This window comes from Drosophila busckii, chromosome 2R (genome assembly GCF_011750605.1).
Source record: "Drosophila busckii strain San Diego stock center, stock number 13000-0081.31 chromosome 2R, ASM1175060v1, whole genome shotgun sequence".
Taxonomy (NCBI): Eukaryota; Metazoa; Arthropoda; class Insecta; order Diptera; family Drosophilidae; genus Drosophila; species Drosophila busckii.
The window spans coordinates 6,200,559-6,222,269 of NC_046605.1; the positions used below are offsets into that span (position 1 = coordinate 6,200,559).

General features: G+C 37.9%; 5 protein-coding genes across 6 annotated transcripts; 4 read left to right on the forward strand and 1 right to left on the reverse strand.

The window, feature by feature from the left end:
* The first annotated feature begins 321 nt into the window (after positions 1 to 321).
* Positions 322 to 5,247, forward strand: LOC108594792 (carbonic anhydrase 13). Its single transcript, XM_017979931.1, has 3 exons — positions 322 to 478; positions 3,988 to 4,899; positions 5,241 to 5,247. Exons 2-3 carry the CDS (start codon positions 4,016 to 4,018, stop codon positions 5,245 to 5,247), a joined length of 891 nt encoding a protein of 296 aa, XP_017835420.1. The 5' UTR covers positions 322 to 478; positions 3,988 to 4,015.
* A 2,585-nt stretch (positions 5,248 to 7,832) lies between these two features.
* Positions 7,833 to 8,146, reverse strand: LOC108597273 (immune-induced peptide 4). The gene is made up of 2 exons (XM_017983736.1): positions 8,037 to 8,146; positions 7,833 to 7,972 (listed from the first exon to the last, which is right to left on the reverse strand). Exons 1-2 carry the CDS (start codon positions 8,110 to 8,112, stop codon positions 7,920 to 7,922), a joined length of 129 nt encoding a protein of 42 aa, XP_017839225.1. The 5' UTR covers positions 8,113 to 8,146; the 3' UTR covers positions 7,833 to 7,919.
* Positions 8,147 to 8,987: 841 nt separating this feature from the next.
* LOC108597272 (immune-induced peptide 14) lies at positions 8,988 to 9,278 on the forward strand. Its single transcript, XM_017983735.1, has 2 exons — positions 8,988 to 9,097; positions 9,163 to 9,278. The coding sequence occupies exons 1-2, from the start codon at positions 9,031 to 9,033 to the stop codon at positions 9,234 to 9,236; spliced, it is 141 nt and encodes a 46-aa protein (XP_017839224.1). The 5' UTR covers positions 8,988 to 9,030; the 3' UTR covers positions 9,237 to 9,278.
* Positions 9,279 to 9,372: 94 nt separating this feature from the next.
* LOC108597271 (inositol-pentakisphosphate 2-kinase) lies at positions 9,373 to 17,653 on the forward strand. 2 transcript variants are annotated; one of them, XM_017983732.1, is made up of 9 exons: positions 9,373 to 10,141; positions 10,571 to 10,723; positions 11,166 to 11,266; positions 13,037 to 13,255; positions 13,333 to 13,391; positions 14,018 to 14,164; positions 15,547 to 16,078; positions 17,214 to 17,428; positions 17,487 to 17,653. In XM_017983732.1, the coding sequence occupies exons 1-9, from the start codon at positions 9,823 to 9,825 to the stop codon at positions 17,635 to 17,637; spliced, it is 1,896 nt and encodes a 631-aa protein (XP_017839221.1). In that variant the 5' UTR covers positions 9,373 to 9,822; the 3' UTR covers positions 17,638 to 17,653. The 2 variants fall into 2 exon arrangements, with proteins under 2 accessions (XP_017839221.1, XP_017839222.1); XM_017983733.1 differs by having other exon boundaries at positions 17,497 to 17,565.
* Positions 17,654 to 17,855: 202 nt separating this feature from the next.
* Positions 17,856 to 21,071, forward strand: LOC108595785 (calcium and integrin-binding family member 2). Its single transcript, XM_017981077.1, has 5 exons — positions 17,856 to 18,175; positions 18,275 to 18,309; positions 18,551 to 18,693; positions 18,828 to 18,950; positions 20,542 to 21,071. Exons 1-5 carry the CDS (start codon positions 18,125 to 18,127, stop codon positions 20,757 to 20,759), a joined length of 570 nt encoding a protein of 189 aa, XP_017836566.1. The 5' UTR covers positions 17,856 to 18,124; the 3' UTR covers positions 20,760 to 21,071.
* The last annotated feature ends 640 nt before the right edge of the window (positions 21,072 to 21,711 follow it).

Here is a 21,711-nt window from a genome sequence, read left to right on the forward strand (position 1 = left end):
AATGAGCGCAGTCAAGAGAGCTAAAAGCTTAAGCACTAACTACTCGTAACTCTGACAGTATCATGGCCAACAATATTCAAAACTTTTGCGCACAGCTAATTGCATCAAAATATTGTTAAGCTGTTGCACAAAAACAAGCTTGACAATGCTCATAAATTGCCAGGCAACCAAATCAAATGCCAAGAGCCTAGGTAATTGCAGAAAATTTCTCATCACAAAGTCTAGAGACTACAGCTTTACAACATAAATAATGATTTATCGATTTGCTTTTGAAAATATAGTCAAATTTTCATTTTGTTTCTACTGAGCTGAGCGCAAAATCTTTTATTTTTTGTTGCCTTGTGATAAAAGTAAAATAGTTTGCAGCTTTTGCTCTTTGTGCCTGACATTCGTCAAGAATCCAATTAAATGCATCAGGTGTAGAGAGAGAGAGGAGAGAGTGAGTGTACTCAGTGCCTTTGACTGCAGCTATCAGTAGGTAAGTTCACTTGATTGTACTTACAGCAACTCTAACAAATGACAAAACTTTAAATTTTTGGCAAAACACATAATTTAAAAACTTATAACAAACACTTAACTGCAACGCCAAAACTTTCTCAGGTGATAAAAGCCAGCAACAGCTAGCAACAACTGTAAAACAAATGTTAAATTGTATAGCGATAGCCTCTGGGTTGATTACAATAATACCCTGTATATTCAAATATAGAAAAAAGGTTTAAAGTTAAAGTAATATATAATGAAAAAGGCCAGAGGAATAATTTATACACGAAATTTAGCTATAAAGTAAAGTTATGAATTGCAAATGCATATTTATCGATACTATCGATTAGTCGTTTTTCTCGACAACTTACTATTAATAATTTTTTTTGACTTCTAAACTTCAATTGCACTTTTGAATGAATAGCTTTGAGCTAGAATTTTGTATTTTAACTGTACTCCAACAATATATCTGCAAGTTCTATAATTTATTAATATATCCATATGGCTTAGTTAGCCTTTGCTCTTAGCTAAATTAGCATAAATAACTAACTCTGCTTATTGCTGCTGTTAATTAATATTTATGTCAATTGCACTGTCTATTGACAGCTTTATTATACCCAAGCCAAAGCATTTTAATGACTGCAGGGTATTCTAACTACCTGTCAAGTGGGCAAGTGAAAAATTATATGCAAGCCTTGGCCATGCACAGACAGCAACAGCAACAGCCACAGCAACTGGCCACAGCAAATATAATAAATTCAATATTAAGTTGTGTGCGCCTGTCAACATTTCATGCAGGAAAATACGCACACACACACACGCACATTTTTGGTGTTAACACACGCATTCAACAATATTTGTGCTTTGCAAGTCAAAAGTTATCGCTTTGCAAACAGGCCAAGCATAGAGCCGAAAATTTGTTGCTTGCCCTGCAGGCTCTTGCCAAATATAAACCCAATGCAGCTTTCACTCCCCCTCTCGCCCTTTTAGCTGTTTACTGCCAGTTTGGCTTGGCGTACTTTTTGCGTGTGCTGCTGTTTATGACTTGCTTTTGCCAGCCATAAATAAACTTACACTGGCAGGTAATCATTTTCCTACCCAACACTTCTCAAATTCTCTTTTGGCCAAAAGCTCGTGCGCTATCCCGCTCGCTGGCTCACACACACACATACATCCCGCAATTTTCCTTTGTGCTGCGTTCTTTTTATACTACACGCTGTGGTTTCTGTTTAATTACTTCACAGCATTAATATTGACGTTAAACCATTAGCCCATAGGCAACCAACTGTTTGAGCTACAAACCATAAGCCTGTCAATTGCAAAGAGCGTTGGCTGCAACTCCTCGCCTTGATATGAGGGCTTGAAGAGCTTTTTAAAGCGCTTAAGCCCGAGTTGAGTACAGTTAATACTAAATTCAATTTAAGCGCATGAAGTTTAATTGATTTCACCTTCAGTGCTGGCATATTTCAATTAAAATTGCCAACACAATTATGTGTACTTCAGTTCTTCACTTTCAGCTTTGAATATTCAATGAATTTTGCACGGAATTCCAATAATTAAAATTTGTATTGAATATGCAAGATAAAAGAAGTTCTACATGTCTGAAATTTTAAAGTTTTGAATGTTTGTTCGTTGAAATTAAAACCAAAAGCTGCCAAATCTTTAACAAATTAGATCCACTTAGCGTCGTTTACTTATTAGGAATATTTCTATTTATAGCTTATCATCTAAATAGTTTTTATTATAACTATTTTTATAATATTTTGTTATTATTATTTATTGCAAATAGCACTTTTAACTATTAAAATGGTTTAATATCTTCTTTGCATATTAATACAATAATTTTGATAATTTGCATGCTGCTGTGGAACAGAATTTTTAATCTAAAACTCCTTAAGTTGTTCAAAGTATTGGCAAGGAATTTAATGAAATTATACAACTAAGAATTGCTGTTCTGCTTTGTACTTCGTTCTAAACAATCCATTCAACTTATTAATTAAAACTCTAAGCTGATTAGCAATGCAAGTGCTTAGCCAACTTCACTTTGAGCTTAGCTAATATTCGGGCAAACATTTTGAATGCATAAGAAACTGCTTTTATGCCTTAAACTGATTATTTTATGGATTCTGGCTGGCAAAAAATCCCCAAAGTAATTTACAGTTTTTATGCGCTAAGCGACTTTGCAACTTTTAATGGACTCTTTAATATATTTAAAACTGCACATGCACACACACACGCATACATATACATGGACATGTGCTGCTGAGTGTGCACGTATAATTACATGGCCAACATGTTTACAATTTGGCTTTAGCTTATGAGCAAATAGGCTATGAGAACGATAAGAGTGGCTTATACCTGTTACAACTTTTGCACAAAACGCCGTTTTAATTTTCTTTTTTTTTTTGGCACAAAAGCAAAAGCATTATGCGTATTTTATGAAGCACGCGTTGAAAAGTTTTTGGGCCCAACGTGGATGCAACAACAGTGGCCCATGGAGCTGTGTGCATTGGCTTGGTGTTTGTATATTTATTAAGTTGGACTTGTTATAGGCTCTCTGTGTGCTGCCATAAACGAACTTTGTAGTTGTTGTTGTTGCTGTTGGCAGCTGGCGTTTATGGCAAGCTTTGAAAAATGAGTCCCTTGGCTAAATGGTGAGAGAGTGCTGTCAGGTATTGAACAAGAGTAAGCAATTTTTGTATAAAATAGCTGAAATAAGCAATAAAATACACTATGGTGGGGGTAAGCTTACTATATTTATAAATTTGTTGATGTAAATTCATTTATAGCTAATTATTTAGACTTTAGAGCGCGTTTTTTTTTGATTTGCTGGCAAGGCGGCAAGAAACTCAAATTTTTTAAGAAAGCTGCAGCTGAGTTAAGCTTAGGAGTAACTACATAGCAAATTTGGTGTCGCTAGCTCTTATAGTCGCTGAGATCTTGTTTCTCATACAGACAGCTAGACAAACGGACCGTCTATATACACTTTATATAACCTAGTACGTCTCTCTCAGCCTTCTAACTTCATTTGCACAACTTCGTGTTAACCTTTTTTAATTTTTATAAAAATAAAAGAGCATAAAAATAGCTAAAACTAGCTATAAACTAATATGTGCTGAATTTTCAAAATTCATTTCGAACAAGTGCACTTCAAAATGAATTTTTAAATATTTATTTAAACAAATTACTCAAACCAGCTATAAAACCGCTAAATGCACAGCACTGCTGACCGTCTTTAGCAGTCAATCGCATGCATAGATATATGTCTATGCCCAATGCAGGCCAAACCGATGATATTTGCTTTCAATTTTCAACTTAATATATGCTCAGGCATTTCAAGTTGAGTTGAGAGCATGCCCCATGCTTAATTGCACAATTGATTTGAGTTGAGTATGTGAACTGAGAATGACGCCTTTGATCAGTTGCAAATACACACACACATACACTAACACCCGAAACTTAAACAAAGCCCTCTGTATTGCTTAATTAACTAATCTACTTGCCCAGCCCCCTCAATTATTTGCAGAGTTCAATTATGTTGGCTGCTTTGCTTGCTTTGCCGTCGACCATGCTGAATGCTCTACTCAATGGCTTTGGTTGCATTATGCGCTACGCCTACGCCTCCAAATGGGGCATCATAATGTTCAGCGTTTTCATGGCTCTGGTGCTGGTGCTGCATTTGAAATCGACCTTCATTATATTGAGTCAGCTGTGTGAGCCGTCGCCGCCGCCGCCGCCTCTGCCCGCCCAACAAACTGCAAGCAGCAAAGCTGCACTTTCAGCAATTAATATACAAATCAGCGATGTGCAGCTGCGGGCGCATCAACAGCAGCTTAGCTGGCACTACTATGACGAGCTGCCGCCGGCCATTTTGTTGGAGAACAATGGCAGCGTCGTTATAATGCGCATATCTTGTGCGCCACGCTCGTTGCCATATCTAAGCGGTGGCGAGCTAGCCGGACGCTATTACTTTGTGGAGGCCGCCTTCAAGTGGTGCCGCTCTGAGCACGCAATTGATTCGTGCAATTATGCGCTGGAGCTGCAAGTGTTGCATGCCACCAATCGTCGCAATGCGCCCTTTGAGTACCTAACGCTCTGCTATCTGTTTAGCCTGGCGCCGATGAAGCCCACGCCACTGGATCAAGTGGTGGCGAACTTGCCGGCGATTAAGCAGCCAGGCTCAGTCACTGAGCTGCCACCGTTTGATCTCAACTCGCTGCTGTATCCTTTCACCAGCGATTATTATAGCTATAGCGGCAGCTATGCCAATGGCAACACCATCCTGTCCACTCAGTGGTTCATCTGCTCGCGCATTTTTACCATCAACTCGGAGCAATTGGCGCAGTTTTGTTCGCTGCGTGTTGCCAATGGTCAAACTAAAATTGTCAAAAATGCGCAACAACAAAAAATTCAATTCAATCATTTAGCATATTAATTTTATAATTTTATTATATAATATTATTTATAATATTTATAGTTTTGTTGCAGTTTTCTTTTGCATTTATATTGACAATTAAATAATAATAAAAGTGTGTTTTATATAAATTGCAGTTTTTTCTTTTTTAGATTTTTAATATATTAATTGAATATAGTTAATTGTATATGTGTGGTAGCAAAGAATATTTTCAAGTAAAACATTAGAACTAAAGCCTGTTAGGTTTACAATCTTTTAAATGACAGAGATGTGTGCATATTTTTTATGTACATATATTTTATTTTAATTAAATCATCTTTAATTTTAATTTATTTTTGTTGCTTAGCCCGTAAAGATTCCTTGCGCATTGTTTGTTTGTATAAGTAAAGTGCCTTGTGCTGTAAAATAAGAAAAAATTATATAAATAAATTAAACAAAAACATTTTAAAAGTACAAATTTAAAGTTATAGACTTTTCAAGCTTCACTTTTAGTTTAATACTTACGCTCTGGCTCCGCGCTGGCCATGGCTACAATCAAGGCCAAAACAAAGCCGCAGATACGAATGAGTTGCATGTTGGTTGATTTGCTTGTTAGTATACGATACTTAACTGATAGTAGATCGAGCACTTGCTACGCTTTTATAGCAGCAGCTGCTGAGCCAGAGCTTGGGAATTGCCCCATAAGCAAGCTTATCAAACAAGCAGAGAATAGAAAACCCAAGTCAACAGACAGTGCGAGAGCGGGAAATAATCAATGTCGATGGGCTCGCAGTCAGTCTGGAACGCATTGAAGCAAATAGTCAAAGTCAGTTAGCCTGGTCAAAAGAAAAATTACTTAGGCCATAGACAATTTAGAGCCTTAAAGTGCGCTTAAATTAATTTCCAATAAACGCTCTGGGGGGTGCAAATTTGTGGGTGGTTTGCTGATTACGTTGCTCGACTTTTGGGCATCATAATTCTAATGCCCGCAAATTCACTTTGATGCAACATGAAAGTGGGTGTGTGTGTGTGTGTGTTTGTTTGTGTGCGAGGCATGCCACCAAAGGCCCGTGGGCGCCAAAATACGTTCGGCTTACAAAACGTTGCAAATTCTTTTGAACCATTGCGTTGTGGCAGCCAGAGACCGAACAATGGCAGCAGCACAACGTTATTGACTGCCCAGAATAAACACACACACACACACACACATACAATGAAACAGTTTGGTGTTTGGGCTTGGCTTACAGCGCGTATGAGTAACAGCGCACAAATTGTTGTTAGCTTGGAATTTGTGCAGTTTGAGAATCAAAAGGATTAGCTACAACTTGAGAGAGTCTGTGGAAGAAATTGGCGCCGCCGTCGACTGCTGTTAACCAAGGCAACTTCTATTACAATTTATTTCAGGCGTAAAACCAGCCCAGGAAATATTTGCGGCAAAAGTTTCAAATAATTGTTGATGTAACGAAGCATGCACCAGGCTACGATTGCAGGCTGGCAATTGTACAATGCAGCAGGACAGCCAAATAGTTTTCGTTCTGGCTAAATTGTTTAAACTTTAGCGCCAAGAACGCGCAGCTTTTGTTGTTTTTTTTTGCTAAACCGCAGTTAGCTGCGAGCTATGAGAACTTCATCAGCAGGAAAGAAATTAGCTTGGGTAATGCAAGTGCGTTGGCCTTAGCACAATTCGCAGTATCAGTTTAACTATTTGCAATAACAATTGCTATTTGATTGCTAATCGTAATTCAAAACCTGTTCTATGCAAATTAATGAATTGCGTATTTGCAATGCAATTGACGTGTAACTAAAAACGACTTGGCAAGCTTCGCTATTTCAATCATAACCATTAATTAATAAAGCATATCAAAGTATCTTATAACATTGCCACAGAAATGATTTTATGCATTTTATTGAATTGATAAGCTGCGATAAGCATTTCGTAGGAAATTTATATACATTTGCAGCAGTTTAAATTAATTTTATATGCACTAATGCATGCATATCAAATAGCACTAAACTTGTTTTCTAATGAATTCGTCAATTAGTGTTTCCAGCTAACTGTTGTTTGGCATGCTATATACAAATATATTATTATACTAAGCTTTAAGCACATAAAATCAACTAAGCTATATAATTCCAGTCATTTATTTATTTAAAGTTATTGCATCAATGCCAATAGCCAGTGCCTTGTTGCGTTGTTTTCTCAGTCTGCAACGGCAGTTTATCTGGTATAAATAAATAATAAATGTTAAAATGTATAAAACAAATAGGTTGATATACAATGACTACTTACATTCTGGCAAGGGCTCAGCGCTAGCATAAGCAGCTAACAAGGCCAAAAGCACAGCAGCAGCTTTGAAGAATTGCATATTGTTTATTGAACTGTTTAGTTGTGTTACTGAATCAACTAATGCTTAGACTTGAGTTTATATAGCTAACTGATAGTACATTCCAATCAGCATTAGCATAGGCTGTTACAGGTTAAATGTTCGTTTAATCAAGCTTGTAATCATTTTCTATACAAAGGAATATTAATATGCATTTGCAATTTTTTATTATTCTATACTACAATATTTTCAAACAGTAATTTTATTTGTTGATTAAAGTCAGCATATGAGGCAGCTATGCAGCTATTAAATAAATAATTAGGAAATGTTAAAATATATTTAAATATACGAAACTTACGTTTTGGCACAGGCTCTGCGCCAGCAATGGCTGCTAACATGGCCAAAAGTGCAGCATAAGCTTCGAAGAATTTCATTTTGTCCTTAGATTCGTCTTTCATTATGATACTGCATTAACTAAGTTAACTGCTTGAGTTTATATAGCTAACCAATTGCATATTTCTAACAACATTAGCATAGCAACCTTATAGGGCTAAGCAAGCCGGTTATGCTAGTTACTATAAATAGTTATTATAACTTGTAAATTAAAAATGCAGCAGATTTTATACACAACAGAATATTTTTTTGCATAGTTTTATTATTTATTTGTCAACCATTTAATCATTTTTGTAAACATTCGTCCGTTTGCTCATCTGTGCTTAAGTCTAACCAGTTCTAATGTACTGCACGTTGTCGGTCTGAACCAGCACAGTGCCAGCTATAAATAAATAATTTAAATTAATGTTTAATGCATTTAAATTTATGTTGTTTTTTAAACTTACGTTTTGGCACGGGCTCAGCGCTAGCGAAGGCAGCCAAGAAGGCCAAGAGCACGGCAGCAGCTTTGAAGAATTGCATATTGTTGATTGATCTGTGTACTTTTGATACTGAATTAACAAACGCAAATACTTCAGTTTATATAGCTGATTGGCAGTCGTTGGCTGCTACAGATAGTGGGAAATTCCTATCAGCATCAGCATGGGATTTCACAGGTTAAAAGATCGTTTTGGTGCAAGGTACCTAATCAATTGTCAATCGTTTGCTTTTACAAATTTAAATGCCAGCGGGGTTTTCTACGCAACAAAATATTAATTTGCATATATACTTATGTTTATTTATTTTTATAGTAAGGTTGTTGTTGCATTGGTCTAACAAGTAATAAAATGTTATCAGCTAACAATGTTTTAATTCAAAGGTAAACTTGTTCGTACCGTAGGTTATTTCTTAACTATTCTATTATATTATTTGCTATATATATTAATAATATTTCATTTAATATGTTTTAACAATATTTTATCATTTATTGGTTGGTTACTAAAATCGTTTAATTATATTGTGATGAATAATTGATATGAATAATTGTATTAATTTATTTATTAATATATCGATATTTTTTAACTTTATTATTAAACAAATTATATGACATACATTTTATTTCTTTTCTTTCACTTTAAAAAAATATTTAATTTGAAGTATTTATATTATTTGCATTTTTCTTTTACCGTCGAATATCCATAGTCGACATTAAATATTGTATATAAACTATAAAATTCGACAAAATATAAACAAATACTACAAGTACATTGCACTGTTTAGTATACAAACATATATGCATACTTGTGTGTATATATTTTCGCACATTTGTATTATCAGTGTTTATGACACTGGGAATTTCTCTCGAGCTGGAAATTCCAATTTAATCTCGCTGAGCTATATAAACAAGCTATAACCCAGATCGTTTGTCAATTGAAATTCAACAACCAGACATACTACAACATGAACTGCCTTAAGATCTGCGGCTTTGTTTTTGCTCTTATTGCTGCTTTGGCTAGCGCAAGTGCTTGTAAGTAAAATAACACACTACAATAATAAATATGTGTATATTAATGATTTATTTTGTATTTACAGCCACACAGGTGATACATGCCAACGGTCATACATTAGTACAAACTGCCAATGGACAATATATACGCAAAAACTAAATCTGTACTCAAAACATGTTAATAAAATAACTTTAAATAGCATATTGAATGTGTTTAGTGTTGATCAGCTGTTTTGAATTACGCGCTTGCAAGCGACTTATCGATAAGCAGCTACTTATCGAAATTGGCAGCATTTGGTATTTTTTCTTACCTACCACAACAATCAGCTGTTTACTTTAAGTAACTGCGGGCACACTTTGTGCATTCTCTTGCGCTCGATCGTAAACAAACAATTTAATTGCAGAATAACAATGAATTTAAAATTGAGAACTACAAATTTCATTCAAATACAAAGTGCAATTGTATCATCTTATCTACCAACTGCAAAACCAAACAGAGCCAACGTGCCAAGCTACAGCCCGGAGGGCAAACAATTGGAGCACCAGCAACAACAAGTATTGTATATAAAACCACAGAAACTCAACCGCAACAAGCCACAATCGGCAAAATCATCAACACTGGCGACGCCCTGTGGACAGACAAGAACGAACGAGTGCAGAGGCGTCTGGGGTTCCGTGTCCGTGTCCGTGTCAGTTGCATTTTGACAACGAACCAGCGAACCACAAACACCACCCGCGCAAAAGTCATGACAACGGCAGCAGCGTCGTCTGCTGCTGCTGCTGCGCCGCCGGCAGCGATGGCTAAGACTCTAAACGCGCTGCTGCACATGCCTGCACAGATGGAGCTGAGCCAAATTGAGTTGATCTATCGGGCGGAGGGTAATGCAAATTTGGTGCTGGCATTGCCGCAATTTAAAAAAGTTTTACGTTTGCCAAAAATGATATCCAGCAGACAGGCGCAGCAGCGTCAGTGCCCGCAAACTCAGCCCATACTGTGGCCGGAAGCTCAGCCCAGCGTTTCCGACCCAACCAAGACCAAAGGAGCAGCAGCGGCAAGCGCAAAAGGTTCGTATCATATTTATATATAAAAATGTATAGTGTGGCGTTATTGTTGTTACTTTTGGACAGGAAATGGTTGCGTGCAACTTCAAACACCAAAGCAACAACAACAATGACCAGAGCTCGCTTTCAAGCAAAAGCAAAAGTTACTATTTCTATATTTTCTATCTTTTTTTTTTGGCGCTGGGCAATTTGTGTATTGTGCTTTGTGCTTATTGCCCGCTTGGCTGGGCTTTTACTCTTGCTCTCATGGCATTATCTATATACATACAAACATATAGCCACCATAGCTTATAGCTATGAGCGCAGCAGCAGCAGCGGCGGCGTTTGCAACTGTTTTTGTGGCTGGGTTGTGCATCTTTTGGCCATTGCAGCAAATGTGTTTATTTCATTTATCTTATTTCTTTTGCCTTTGCTATTTCACTCTCTTTGCAGCTGGCGACTTGACAATGCCGGATTTTATGGCTTATATCGAGATAATGCGTCGTCTATTAGGAAATGAGTTTGTCTGCACAGCGGATATTGTTGCCATACCAAAGGAAAGCGATAGATTCTGGATAAACGAGCATATACGCGCCCACAGGCCGAGTGAGTTCATCCCTTGTAGCTCAATCTTCGGCTGGACTGCCTTGGCCTTTAGCCTGTGCTCCGTTGGCTGCTGGCTGTTCGCCCAAAAGCCTTTAGCTTGCCACTGCAATCAATCATAAGAGAGCTTTTACGCGAGCGCTCTGGCCCCTAAACTGTGCAACAAAACCGAAAGCACATGGGACTGATTAGTGGCAACGTTCAATATATCAATATGCGGTTCATGTTGCAACTGCTGGCTATAGCTTTTGAGCGCTCAGCAACAGGCTACGGGGCATGGCACAATTTATCATTGCCTAGTCGACTAGCCCCGCAGGCGTCTATATATCAATGAGCGGGGCGAGGCAAGGCGAGGCGAGGCTGAGCGTATGACTGACCAAGCCGAAAGTCCATTCGCCTGTTTTTGACTGTGTTTTACATTCATATTGCTTTTGCACTCTTGCAGTTGAACGTCTGGATAAAGAATTTGTGGAGCCATTCGGTCTGCTGCTGCCAGATGTGACCCAATTGCCTGCCACGCTGGATGCTTTGCTAGCCAATTTACAGGTGAGCTGAAGCTGCTGCTGCTGCTCGCTGGTCAAATATATTGTAAATGTTGTACAAGGACAATATTGGCATTTTTCTGGCCATATGCGCTAGTCGCTTCAAATGCTGCGGCTTAGTTTGCCTTTGTGGCAGCAACATAAAAAAAGAGAAGCAGTGAGCTAGCGAGCGCGCCGGTGGCAGGAACATGCGCATGTAACCATGTTGCATGCTACCAAAGCGTAGCTAAGGCAACATAAATCAACGGTTCTTTGTTTTGAATTAAAGTGGGCAACAGTGTAAACACTTTGTTGTTGCTATTGTTATAGCTGCTGCTATTGTTGTTGTTGCTGTTGCTGCTGTTGCTGTTGCTGCTGCTGTTATGTCCAGTTCAGTCAAAAACCTGCTGCTGCAAAAATAACCTTGCCTCCTACCGTTTCGATGGCCGTTTCGGTTTCGGTTTGTGCGGTTATAAAAGACGACGAAATTGCTTTGAAAGTGCCGCCGCCCGAAATCGCCAGTTGGCCATGTGCTATATGCATTGGGAGCAACTAGAAAGGGTAGATTAGACTGAGCTAATAGTATAAAGCGTTGAGGGAGTTAGCTACAGTTGAAATCTAATTAAGGTTCTTAAAGTTGTTGGCATTTAATATTTGCGTAATAAAATAAAACTAAGCTAAATATATAAAGCAAAAGTTGATACAACAAATGAAAAGCGAAATGATCGTTGACATATTTTGTTAAAAATTAAATTGTCATTTAAGTTATTTCAATTGAATAAAGTAAATTCTATATGAACTCAAACTGAATATCGTAAATGAAATAACATTCAAAACGATTGCAGTATTTAAAATGATGCTATATTTTATAATTAAATTACTTTAAAATTGAATATCGTAAGAAATGAATGTCGTAAAATTACAATTGAATATCGTAATCAGCCGATTAGCGTTTATATCATCTAAACTGCGTTACTTCTAGCTAAAACTTGTATTTCTAATATCGTAACTAGCTGCAAATTTCAAAAATTCCAGTCTTTACTTATTTTTCATTTAACAACAATAAGAAAAGAACAATACTTAAGCTTGGCGTAAATGTTTATTAGCTTGCATTTGCTTTTATGTGCATTTAGCAGGATATTTTTATATGCGACTCAGCAGCTAAATGAAAACCGCCTTCCAAATCGAGTGTATTTTTTGTTTTGCTGTTGCTGCTGCACTCGCTGGTTATATATTCAATTTATGGCTTTGGGTGCCAAAGCATTGACCGAAATAAAACTGCAAGTAAGAGGGCAAAAACAACGAAGAATAAAAAATAGTGGCATAGCAATAGTTACGGCGCCATAACTAACGCCATATTGTTTTGTATATCTGTGTGTGTGTTTGTGACCAGGCTTGCTTTTAATTGTGGCTTTAAATGTTAATTTTCAATTTCAAGCTGCTGGGGGAACGCGCATGAAAATGTGAAATTTTTCGCAAGCGCCCAGTTACCTGGCAAACAGCACATAACTCATCATGCAATCAGCGCGGCAAACAACAACTTTTGTTTTATGTCGTAGCAGCAGTAACAACAACAACAACAACAATAACAATAACTGGAGTTGGGGTTACAAGAGCGCCATGTGTCGAGCGATAACCTGGACAACTCTTGGCAATGGCTGCAACTCCATTTTTTGCTGCTGCTGCCTGTTGTGTTTTCAAGTCAAAATGGCGTCAACACGAGCAGGCAGCAGCAGCAGCAGCAACAGTAACAAATGAATAAAAAAGAGCATAAGCCAAATGAAATAATTTGTAGGCAAAGGACATGCACACGTTGGAGGACGGCATAAGCCGTCTGGGCGATACATATGCCATTGAAATAAAACCGAAACAGGGCTGGCTGCAGTTGCCAAGTGATGTCAGCGATTTATTTGATTTAATGCCGAGCGTAGGAGCGGCGACAATGGAGTTACCCAAAGTTCAAGCCAAGTGCAGCAGTTGTCGTTGTCGTTACTGCAGCATGCAACTGCTGAAGGTGAGTAAATGGTTGCGCTCGTTGTTGTTATTTGATTTACAAACGATTTTTTATACTTTTTTTTGCGCTATTTGCAGTTGCAGTCTGGGAAAATCAAACGATTGGGCGACTATTGTCCGCTGGCGCTGTTTTCCGGGTGCGTAGTCTCTGCGCTCTCTATAAAGTAGCAACTTCAACAAGTCTGCTGTGTCGCTTTATTGTTGCTGCAGCTGCAACACGCCTTTAACTCATAAATTTCAATCTGCTCCATTTGCGTGTCCTGTCGTGCTTCATAATTCCAACACTTTGCCAGCTCCAGTTACAGCTACAGCTCCGGCTACAGCTCCAGCTGCTGCGGTGTGTTGCGCTACCTCTAGCCGAGCCCACTGCGGCCTTTCATAACACGCTGTGTGGCCAGAACTCGCAGTCCAACTAGCATTTCTCTCTCTCTCTCTCTCGCTTTCTTTTTTTTTGGGGCGCCCCTGCGGCTCTTTCGTTTATTTGCAGCCCGCTGTTTTAAGTCATGCGTGCATCCGTGCACGAAATTCAATTTGCTTGCGCTTTCATTCCGGGTTACCGCCTGCTTCACATCCACTTTCATTTCATTTCTTTTAACGGCCTTTTTCTTTGCAAAAACGCAAACCAAAAAATTGTATTTTTTGTTTTTTGTCTCTTTTTGCTGCATAACATCCCAGCGTATAGTTGTATGCATTTATGTTTTTAATAGTGTTATTTTATTTTTAACATTTTATATATCTGCTCTTCATTTTTTTCTTTTGGCAGCACACCCAGTCGTATGCTTGATGCCTTGCATGCACTTTTCGCCTGCCCGCAAAATAATTTACGTGTATTTCAGTGCGGCAATTTAATTTACGGCGATCACGCGAATTCGATTTCCTATGAAGAGCTCCAATCGCGCATTTTTCCTGGGTGAGTGCCATATCTCTTTTTATGTTGCAATCAATCGAGAAGACAGCTGAATGACAAGGATATAGCGGGTGAGAGAGAAAGGGAGAGAGAGAGAGCCATTTTGGGAAAGAGGCTCAAGCGAAAATAAGGAAGAACTTTAATTTATCGATCACTGTAAACATTTCTATCGAAAAAATGCAACTACTACAGAAATATTCTACAAGCTAAGAATTTAGACTGAAGTAATAAATATACTTTAAATTTATATTTTTTCAATGAGATAAAAGAGAAAAGAAAGGAGAGAGCAGTCTTACTCATATAAGGCCAAAGAGTACTGGAATTAAGCCTGCCAATTTTCAAGCATAGGACTATATTTGTTTGTGTTATATAATTTTTGATATTTGGCTTTTAAATAATAAATAAATTTACGATCATATGAAAACAAGACAAGCAATTCTTGTGCCTGTTGGCTGAGTAGATTCCCCCGCGTCAGAGGAATGTCTGGTCAAGTTTTGTATAGAAGGAGGAACGCACCGATCTATACTTAACGGCAGTTTATTCACGACTGCTTGTGACTGTTAATCTACAGTATATACGTAACATAAGTAGCTTAACAGTAACATATGATTATACATGTATGCATTGTATGTTATCCTAGCAGATTTTCAACAGTGCCCTTAAAGTTTTACAAGCATAAAATATTTCGTTAAAGTTACTAATAAATTTAGTGCTGGAATGTTATATATGAACTTTAAAGTGTGCTATATATAAGCTTTTGCATTTTCTATTTAATAAGCTAGACTTGGCTATGATTATTTATTATGCTTAACGCTTTAAATTCAATTTCCAATTATATTTTGAATTCAATACAATCTTTGCTCGCCTTCATTGCATTGGGAATCGAACAAAACGCATAACGTAAATTCAAAATGTTTTCGCTGCTTTAACAATAAGTAACTGTGATTATTTTTGTCAATAGAATTTGCCATGTTGCTATTTGCAACATAAATTTCCAAGCAATTTCATAAAAAGCAAGCAAGACAAAAAAATGAAAAAGTTGCTTGGGAAAACGTAGTAGTGATAGAAAATCTCGCAACGATTGTTTTGCACGCAAATATTCAATAAATAATGCACAATAAGCAAGAGCCAACGGGACAGGAAAATTCTCGAGTGCCAAACCACTAACATTGCCATTTTTCCTTTCGCTTTTCTCCACCTTTTCTGCACTCATTTTAACACCTGACAACAACCAAACAACCGAAAACGTTCAACCGAAATTGGAATGTGCATTGAAAATGCTAACAAAACGAAAAATGTTTTGGCCAACAACAACGACAACAACCAATACCAATACCCAATGTCAACGGCAACGCAACGGTCATAAAATCACTGAAATTCTCCAGTGAAATTATGGCGCTTATAAAACATTTGCTGGTCGCCTGCCTGCTCAGGGAATACAACAGCAGCGAGCAGACAAAGGCAGCAGCCGATACAGCTAATGTTGATGCTGCTGCTGCTGCTGGAGCTGGAGCTGGAATAGTTGAGTTTGTCAAAGCTGTTGCTGGTCAGCCGCAGCAGCAGCAGCAGCAGCACACAGAGCAAGCAACCCAAAGGTACACAAAACGTAGCAGAATAGAAAAAAAGGCAACAACAGAAACAGAAACAGGAGAAGCAGCAACAGCAACAGCAACGTGCTGGGAAAGCACAATAACAATTGCGCCAAGCTGCTTGTCAACGACTGCGACAACAACAACAGTAACAGCAACAGTAACTCAAACGGAAACACTGCTGGCTACAACTTCAGCTTGCACTTTGACTGCTTTTTCACAAGCATATAGCAAAGCAGCTGAAGCGCAAATCAACAAAGCGGAAATATTTCACTTACCAAAAAATTGTGTGCTGCAAAAAATTTTGCATTTGCAATTGCTGGTAAAGGTAAGTGAAGCAGCAGTTGAAGTCTCTAGCCGTGCCAGCCTGGCTGGCTGGCTGGCTATCAACACTTTTTGTTTATTTTTATTGTGGCAAAGAGGCAACGGCAACGGCAACGCCAACAGTGACGATTCCCCCTAAACATAGCAACCTTTGCAGCAGTAGTTCATCTTTTTTGGCTACACTGTGAAAAAAGTGTGTAGCAGTAGTCATAATTAAACATAACTTAGCTGGATGTTATTTCATATTTTAATTGAAATAAATATGAAGCCCAAAGTAAGCCTTAAACTCGATTTCATATTTAAAAATATTTCATTTTTCAATGAATTTAATTTAATTTAATTATATGAGCCCAAAATTAGCCTTTAATTCGATTTCATATTTCCAAATTTTGCATAAAATTAAAACTAAATTTAATAGACAATCAATTTAATAGTCAATTAATTTTCTAAAATTTAAATATCTATTTAAATAATCAGCAAACAATTCCCATTGTCAAAACTTGTTATAAGGGTTGAAACTAAAAACTGCTCTTCAATTTTTGTATTAAATTTAAATAAGTCTACAAGAATTTGTATTTATTTATTGCATTTTTAATTAAATAAATTAGGCAGTAAATTAAATTCTACTAAGCAGCAATTGAATCGAATGAAAAGTAAATTCAATTTGATATATAATTCCTTTAAATAAAAGTTAAGTTTAAATCAAATATTATCAATCAAAGATTGAAGTCACTAATGAAGAATTGATACGAATGAAAAGTAAATTCAAATTGTCTCTAAATTTTATATATCTATGATTATCAATCAAAGCTTGAGCTCAACATATGCTAAAATCTTTTCTGCTGTGTAGTTTTAGTTTATTTTTTATAGCTTTTTGTCTTTGCTTTGCCTTCGTGGCATTGAGCTGCTGCTGCTTTGGCTGATATTTCAACAATGCTTCAAGTGAGTAAAGCAGAAATTGAAAGCACAGCTAAACGGCAAACGCCAGCTAACGGTCATTCGCTCACTTGGCCGCCAGCCAAGTGCCTCACTGCCTGCCACATTGCCACTGTCTATGTTGCTTTGTTAACTTGCACTCGTTTTCCAATCTTTCACTCTTTTACTTTTCTTCTCTGTGTCGTTTCTTTTGGCAATTACAGCGGCATTTTCATTACATGTGGCAGTCGGGTTACGCTGAACATGCCACGCCCAGCTATCAAGCGTTGCACAAGCTGCTTAGCCAAACGCCGCCGCCGCCAGCAGCAACATCAACGATGCTGACACCAGAGCAGGCTTACATGTTGGGCGCCACTGCGCTGGACTGCTCCATAATGCTGACATTTCAGGAAATACGCTGCGCTACCAAATACAACAGGTAAGCCAACACACACACACACACACACACACACTTGACTAATCAATTGTGATTTTAGCGCTTTGCAGCCTTGGCTAGTCTCGTTGCAGGGACGTCAGTTTCTCACCAATGTATGTGTGCTGGATTTGGATCCCAAGCCCGATAGTCACTTTTATAAATTCATAAAGCAAACGCGTGATATTGAAAACTGCTGCCGAGCATTAAATTAATTAATAAAGTTCAGTAAGCTAGCAAACGCACAAAACTGTGCTACGCTTTTTTTTTTTGCGGCACACCCGATTCGCCTTTTTGCCTGTCAGTGCTACCAAAGCGGCAGCCAAACCACAGGCCAGGCAAATACAAAAAAAAAAACAGACAGACGCAGAGAAAAAAAGTGGCACAACGTGAACACTCCTTAATTAATTTCCATGCGAATGCGAGCATGAACTAGCCGAGCTAGAGCTGTTACGCTAAAGGCGCCGCAGGATGTGTCAGTCCCGCCAACTGGGCTGCGCCCAGCACACGCTGCGTGTGTGTGTGTGTGGGTTGGCTATGCAAAGTAATGCTGACGGGCTTAGCTAGTGTAGTGTAGTAGCAGCAGCTTTTGCTTGTTTTGCCAGTCGCTGAACGATTGCTGTAGGCATCAGTTGGTTGGGCCTGCTGCTGCTGTTGCGCTTTGCCTGGGACCTGCATAAACAAACACAATTGGATAAAGCGATGGGCAACAAAGTTGTGACATTCACCGAACAGCAGTTGGATGACTATCAGGTGCTTGTTTATTCAGCTTGAATTGCGCCCGCCCCCCCAAAACGCCAAATGGAATTAAATTTCAATATGCTAACTCTCTCACTGTTTGTTTCTTTAAAGGATTGCACATTTTTTACGCGCAAGGAAATACTGCGGTAACGAAAGATTTAACATAATGAACTGCTGCTGGCATATGTAAAAAAAAAAAAACAGCTGCGCGCTATGTGGCGTATGCGTTATATTAATACATAACATAAGCACAAACTATTTTCTTAACAATACAAACGACGCTATTGTCATAAGCTTTTGTTGCACACACACACACACACACACACTTGTTTGCGTCACACGCAGCCTTTCATCAAGTTGTACGCCTTTCGTTTGATTCTCACACAGCGTGCACAAGCGTTTTCGTGAGCTGCGTCCGGACTTGGTGCCGCGCCAAATGACCGAGGGTCAGGCCTCAAGTGTCAAGGTTCCACGCGACTGCATTGAGAAGCTGCCCGAGTTGCGTGAGAATCCATTTCGGCGACGTATCTGTAAGTACGAAAACAATTCATAGGCCAAAACGCTTTAGACTATTGTTTTGCTTTTCCATTTACTGCTTTCTTCTTCTATTTTGGCAACGCCTACCTCTGGCACGCCCACTTGCCCACTTATTGCACACACGCAGGCGAGGCATTCTCACGCGATGGCCTGGGCAATTTATCCTTTGAGGACTTTTTGGATGCGCTCTCCGTGTTTAGCGAGCAGGCGCCACGAGATATTAAAGTTTTCTACGCTTTTAAAATTTATGGTAAGTTCTTTATTTATTACGACGCTCATTGTTGTGCCGCTGCAAGTTGCACGAACTGTTGTATTGTTATTTCTACTGCACTCTTTCGCTTATTCTCTGTCTTTGGCATTTACATGCTACGCATTTGCTTTTAGCGCCAAAAACTGTGCGGCACTGTCGTCTGGCTTAGTAATTTGTGTGTGGCACAGGTCCAAACACATTTGCTGTGTGGCTGCCACACAGTTCAAGGACAGTCATAAATTCTAATAAGCATTTTAATTGAAATTTAAATTAGCAACTGCTAGAAAAAATTGTCGTGCTCTTGCTTTTATTGCCTTGAGCTTGCAAATTGATTTTACTGCTTTTTTTTCGCTGCTATAAATTAAATCAACATTTATTTAGTGCTCAAGTCAACTAAATTAAAAGGAAATAGTAGAAAGTAAAAGCGGAATGTAAAAGCGGTTTTTATTTAAATAGTTATTTAGCTATAGGCAGAGATAATCAGTAGATTTAAGTAAATAAATAATAAGCTTAAGGTGGGACATGAGTTTAATAATTATTGAAGCAGCGGTTAAATTAGCAATATAAAATGAATTAGCTCATGAAGTTATGAGTCTCAAATTAAGTCTTAGTCACCTGTGAATTGCTTAGATAATAGCGAATTGCTTAAAATAAATATAAACGATTAAATTATGAATATAAAGCGAATTAGCCCAACAAGTTATGAGTCTCAAATTAAGTCTTAGCCACCGCCGAATTGCCGAATAACCGATTAAATTAGAAATATAAAACGAATTAGCCCAAGAAGCTATGAGCCTCAAATAAGGTCTTAGCCAGCGCTGAGGCGGATAAAGATTTCAATCAAATAAAAGCAAATTGCTTAATCAGTCAAAGAACTTTCGAGTCTCAAATTAAGTCTTAACCACCGTCATTGCGGGTAAATAAATTGCAAATAATTATAAATTTTGAAATATTATTTTCTACAATTTTTTTTTCATGTACCTTGTATTTATTTAGAAAATATTTGTGAAATATAAAAAACAACCTGAAGGCCTTTGTTACCAATTGTACCACAGAATTTAATTCTAGGCTACAAATAAAACAAAATAATAAATAAATAAATATATGTGAAATTTGATAATGATCGACTTGGTCTATCCGTTGGGCAATGTTGTTGAATTTAATAAAAATTAAAAATTAAAAGGTTTTTGGTTTGTTTTTTCTATGTAATGCTTAGTAAGCTTGGCTTGCTATATCTATATCTCTATGATTTCTGACACTGCTTGTCTTTAGTGCTTGCCAACTTTAGCTGCTGCATTTATTTTTTACACTTATTGTAACTCGATTCTCGCTTTCGTTGACTTCTGTGCGCTTTGCATTTGTAAAACTTTAACACAATGCTTTGGCACTTTGTCGCTCAATATGCATTATTAGATTGACACAAATTGAAGCATGCACACACATGCACACACGCTTTTGTTGTTAGTATTAAGTATACGCACTGTAACTTCGTTTAACATACAACAGTTGACTTTTATATGCATGAGAGTCTTGGCTTGCACACACACACATGTTGCAACTACTTACTGCTTGTCTGGTCATGACTTTACAGATTTCGATCAAGACGGCTTTATTGGGCACGCTGACCTCATGTCCTGCCTGACAACGATGACCAAAAACGAGCTAAGTCCAGAGGAGCATCAACAGATTGCTGACAAGGTAATCGAAGAAGCCGACGTCGATGGCGATGGCAAGCTCTCCATACTCGAGTTCGAGCATGTCATATTGCGAGCCCCCGACTTTCTCTCCACTTTCCATATACGAATATAAAGTGTGCAGTGCAGTGCGCAACATTTTGTGTTTTTGCATTTTATGTACATACATGTAACGTTTTATTATTGAATTGAACACACACACACACACACAGTTGCTGTGTCTGTGTGGCATACAAAACGCCATCAGTGTGATTAAGTCTGGCCAATTGTCGTGACAATGTGCATGTCAAATGTCAGAACGTTGCATACTACAGTTGCAGCTGCTGCTGCTGCTGCTGCAAACCGTTATAATATTTATAAGCTACGTGTATGCATACAACCTATGCCCAGCAAACAAAGAAATAAAATGTACAATGGCAAAATATCCTGTAAGCACTTGAAGTTGGAAAAATAAACTGCTAAAGTTAAAGTTGAAATAAATAAGTTTTAGCTGCTTGGCTAACTATAATTGCAGCTGACTTAACTAGCTGCTTATGTGGCTTTTGTTTTGCTGTATGTCTAACCAAAAGTTTTACTCACAGTCAGATTACAGGTCATAACCAGGTAGCTGCAATCGTAAATGTTGCATTGCTGCTGCAGTTGACCCCAATCATGGCAAGCAGCGTCAATGGCAGTGCTATGGCTATTTGGCCAATTGCCTCAAACCTATTACTGCATACCTATGTGTGCATGTGTGTGTAAGTGAGCTGTCAAACTTTTATCAATTTGCCAATTTGAGCTTAAAGTTGTTTGTGGCAAATGCAGTTTGGCATTTTTATTAGCTCGCACATGCAATTATTGTAATTGCTTTTCGTAGTCGCCAACCCACCAGCAACAACAACAACAACAATGTGCCACGCCCTTAAATGCAGCTAATTGAGTTTGCATTAATTCAAACGTTAGTTATGCCATTTATACTACGTTTATATATATAATTTTTTATTTATTTTTCGTTTTTGTAATTTAAATCACGTTCAATTCATATTTAATTTAGTTTACTATTTAATCATACGCATAGTCACATATAT